Source organism: Nicotiana tomentosiformis, chromosome 12 (genome assembly GCF_000390325.3).
Source record: "Nicotiana tomentosiformis chromosome 12, ASM39032v3, whole genome shotgun sequence".
NCBI classification, from domain to species: Eukaryota; Viridiplantae; Streptophyta; class Magnoliopsida; order Solanales; family Solanaceae; genus Nicotiana; species Nicotiana tomentosiformis.
The window spans coordinates 93966309-93970958 of record NC_090823.1 but is presented as its reverse complement, the minus strand read 5'-3'; the positions used below and the strand labels follow the sequence as shown (position 1 = coordinate 93970958).

The window sequence follows — 4650 nt, the reverse complement described above, 5'->3', positions numbered from 1 at the left end:
AAATTACATCTCTCCCTCTCTTGAAAGAAACCAGATTGTAGCATTTTAATTAAATGTTAGACGAGTCCAGCAAAATAGCATGCATTTGAATTCTCAAAGATTTTAATGTATCAATAACATTAAGATACTAGATAAACAATGTTTAGGTAGCAAGTACCTTGTGAAATAAAGGTAAATGTGACCTTGTGAAATTAAGGTAAATGTGTCGAACATCGTAAGTATAAAAAATACTTAAACTAGTAATAACTTATTGACGGCATATCAATTTATGATTGCGACATGTGCCCCCTTTGGATGGGGAAAGAGTGAGTGCCACTGGCTTGGTATTTGAATTTGAAAATCAGTCTAACGGAACTGTATGCATATGGTCCAACAAAACTTTATTTTCATATTGATGACAACAATATGGTCCACTCAAAACAACCAAATAATTCAAGAAGGAAAAAAATTAACGGTCTTTTGATGACAGTAGATATCTCATAAGAGTAGGTGATAGTAATTCATGTGATATTACTATATCAGTAGCAAATCAGTTGAAGCTGTAAAGACAGTCGCATTTTACCAACTGGGCTCCAACACAGCATGTGAACTTTGATAGCTACGCAAGTAACAATCATGACTGACTTCATCCTCATTTTCACTGATTTATTTTCTTTTCAGTAACTATACATTTATATTTTTGCCTTCAAAAGAAGCAAAAACTCGATAAAACTCTCGTTATGCACAAGGGTCGAAAAAGAGAAAGACCGTATTGGTCCATTGTACACAATTTTATCTTAAATTTTTACAAAAGATTTTTTTCATACCAGATTTTTTTCAAGCCTCTTAATTATACCATTGCGGCAAGGCTTCCCTTCTAGCCAAAACTTGATATATACCTTAAATCAAATGACAAAATTGTGTAAAAATTTAGGGGAAGCCTAAAAAGAAAAAGGCCTTAAGTGGGGTAGTTGGATGCTTCATAGTGGGGATAAAATGACAATCAAATGTCCATTTCTCAATTAGTTAAATTGCTCCTTTTTGCCTCACCATAACTTTTTATCTACATTCTTCCTCTTATCTTGCCCCCATTCTCCTTTCCAATTCCAAGACCGAGAGCTCTCTGCCACAAAAATCAAGAAAGACAGGGGGAAAGACTCAGAAAACACTAGTTTACTACCTCTAAAAACTTGACAATGGCATTTGCAGGAACAACACAGAAATGTATGGCATGTGAAAAGACTGTGTATTTGGTTGATAAATTAACTGCAGACAATAGAGTCTATCATAAAGCTTGTTTCAGATGCCATCACTGCAAGGGTACTCTCAAGGTTTGTTTCTTACATTTTGTTTTTTTTTAAGCCAATTCAGTAGAGCTCATTGTTCAGATTTGTATTCAGTCATTCATTTTCTGTGGCGTAAAAACATATCAGAAAATAGATTTCAGAAAGAAAGTAGATTTAGACTTCTTAATCCAATTTTCCATCTTAATTAGCAATGCTTATTATTATCTTCAATTGCAGCTAAGCAACTACAATTCCTTTGAGGGAGTTCTCTACTGTAGACCTCACTTTGATCAGCTCTTCAAAAGAACTGGAAGTCTGGACAAAAGCTTTGAAGGTACTTAGAGAAAAAGTGCATAACTCAAAATTGATTTTTACAAATGAAAAAAGTTACTGATAGATTAAAATTATTCCAGGGACACCCAAAATTGTGAAGCCAGAGAAAGATGAGGTAAGTGACAAATGAATAACTCGATCTTGTTAACATATGTGAGCATATTTTGTAAATAACTAATCTATGTTGAATATTTAAAACAGAAACCACAGGCAGCTAAAGTCTCAAGCATGTTTGTTGGAACAAGAGAGAAATGTTTTGGCTGCAAGAATACTGTCTATCCAACAGAAAAGGTATATATGCAGAAAGAATTAAACATACATATATAATATATAATAAGATCATACTCGTTCTGAATTAATTGACTCTAGATCTTGGATTTCGACTCTATTTATAGGTATCAGTGAATGGAACACCATACCACAAAAGCTGCTTCAAATGTAGCCATGGTGGCTGTACAATTAGCCCGTCCAACTATATTGCACACGAGGGCCGCCTCTACTGCAAGCATCACCATATTCAACTGATCAAGGAAAAAGGAAACTTAAGCCAGCTCGAGGGTGATCACGACAAGAACTCAGTTAAAGTCATCGCAGAATCATAAACTCCCAACCGTATATCACGTAGTTCATCTTCATCTTTTTCTTCTTGCATTTTTACTGTCCGCTTTATTGATCTAGAATATGAATAATGGTTATTCATCTGCAGACTTCAGGATTTTCCATGAATGTACTTCCTTCTGCAGCCTAGTTTTCTCTCATCTGCTTCCATCAATTTGAATATTCTGAATCATATTTTAGGTGTCTGTGTTAACTTTTTTGCTTCTTGTCGGTGCGTAATAGACTGAACCTGTGAAACACAACGAGCTATATTTCACAAACTTAGCCAATACTTTTACAATAGTATCAACTTCTTAGCACCAGATTTCTAGAAGTATTCACCATTTTACCCGACTTAGGGTCCATCAAACTGTATAGGTGGTCTATATGAACAGTAGTGATGCATGCTAAAAATAAAAGAAAATGGAGATTTTGCGGAAACTTACACTTCGGTGACATTCGTCCTTTGACAATCGCCATTCTGCACTGCTTTGTTCCTACTCCAAACAAAGAAAAATTGTGATTTTTCAAAGTGGTGGTCGGTTTGTGGCCTTGATGCCCTAAGGAGTTTGAATTCACGGCCACTCCGTTGTCGAAGAACTAATTCTATGAGAGTGGTACCAAAATACTCGGAATACTCTATATCGCTTTCTGGAGACATTGGCTTTCTGATGTTGCCCCAAATGTTTCATACCCAGATATCCAAAGTACCGCTAATCCTTGTCCCTAAAGCGAGAAAATTTTTCCTTTAAAATCAAACTTAGTTGTCTTGCACCCAATATCAGTTTGTGTATGTAGTGCTTATCAACTTTTCCCATGAATCAAGTCTTGCTTAGGTGACCTTTTCAGTTTCTTTGAGACACTTTGTTCGGCTTAGCAAAAGAGATCACAGACAGATTCGTGCCTTTATTAATGCTGTATATGCCCCAAATTGTGCTCAGTATTACGAGAAAACTGTAGCCAGTTTTGCAGCCATTTCTTTGCTTCACTTTTGATGCAAGATTAGACCGAAAGGGACTCAAAAACTATTTATGGGAAAAACATAAGAGCAATTGAAAGTAAAAAAAAGGAATTGTGTCTAAACAAAAGGTGACCCTTTTAGGGAGAAGGATAGGGAGACTTATCTGGAGGTGTGCCGATTTCAATGAATCATGACATGCATTTTGGACTAGACTCCTGATCCGTCTGAGCTGTCTAATTCTCAAAATTTGTCGCAAATGTTCATTTTGAAATTGTCTTGGTTGTGCTTATGCCCGAGTATCGAAGACTCTCATTCGGCTAATAATGCCCTTTGCGGTTTTTCGCTAACTGACCTCTCCCATTTCTCTAACCATCATCGCCTTATGGTGCCCATCTAGGTTTTCACCAATAAAACTCTCTCATTTCTCTGCTCTCTATCGCTTATAGTGGCCATACAAGTTTTCACCGATAAGACTCTCATTTGTTTTTGAAGATACTGCATGCGGAAGGTTGTCATACGCCCTTGTCATGGGGACTTCAAATATTCTCAAAGATCGATTAGAAGTTTCTAACAGGGAAAAGGCGAAAAGAACCTTGAACTGAATTACAACTTTTGGAACTGTTTTTACAGGAAAAAAACTGTAAAATAAAACAAACTTTTGCCTCAACTTTGGAGTATTGGGAATATGAATTTTTTGTTGTGATGGGACTGAACCCAAGGTAAGGCTGCCTACGTATCCTTTCGGAATCAGGTCAGACATAGTTCATTTACTCAAAAGATTTGTTGTTTGATTTTTCTCTTCTTTTTTTTCCTTTTCATTTTTGCTTTTACAAGTTACATAAGTTCCAAAAAGAGGGAAAACAAAGACGACAAATACAGCTCAAAAGGGTGACACATATTTGAGATGATGAGCAGTGATATCCTTCGTCATCTCGATCTGAGAAAATCATGCGTGAAAGTTCCGCAGTGGGTATATATCAAACATAATATCTTTTGACTGCATCTGGATTAATAGTCATGTCTGGTACCAGTCCTTCTTCATCTACCAAGTGCAAAGTCCCTTATGGTAATACTTTGTTGATGATGTAGGGTCCTTGCCAGCTCGGGGCGGACTTTTCTTTAGTTTCTACCTAGTGTAAAAGGATGCATTTCAAAATGAGCTGGCCTACCTCTAAGTGCCTTGGGCGCACTTTCTTATTATAAGCGCGTGCCATTCTTTGCTGGTATAACTGGCTAAACCACACTGCTGATAGCCATTTTTCATCAATCAACATTAGATGTTCTAATCGGTCTTGACCTACTCAATGTCTTTAATCTTCAATTCCACAATGATTCAGAGAGAGGGAATTTTAACTTCAACTGGTATTACAGCTTCAGTTCCATATACCAACAGATAAGGAGTTGCACCCACTGATGTGTGAGCAGTCGTGCGGTATCCCAAAAGAGCAAAAGGCAACTTTTCATGCCATTGCCTGGACCCTTGGATCATCTTCC

The 4650-nt window shown here is 36.8% G+C and overlaps 1 protein-coding gene across 1 annotated transcript; it reads left to right on the top strand.

Moving 5' to 3' along the window:
• The first annotated feature begins 967 nt into the window (after positions 1-967).
• Positions 968-2388, top strand: LOC104094136 (LIM domain-containing protein WLIM1-like). The gene is made up of 5 exons (XM_009600005.4): positions 968-1310; positions 1503-1599; positions 1679-1713; positions 1800-1889; positions 1994-2388. The coding sequence occupies exons 1-5, from the start codon at positions 1176-1178 to the stop codon at positions 2198-2200; spliced, it is 564 nt and encodes a 187-aa protein (XP_009598300.1). The 5' UTR covers positions 968-1175; the 3' UTR covers positions 2201-2388.
• Positions 2389-4650: the final 2262 nt, after the last annotated feature.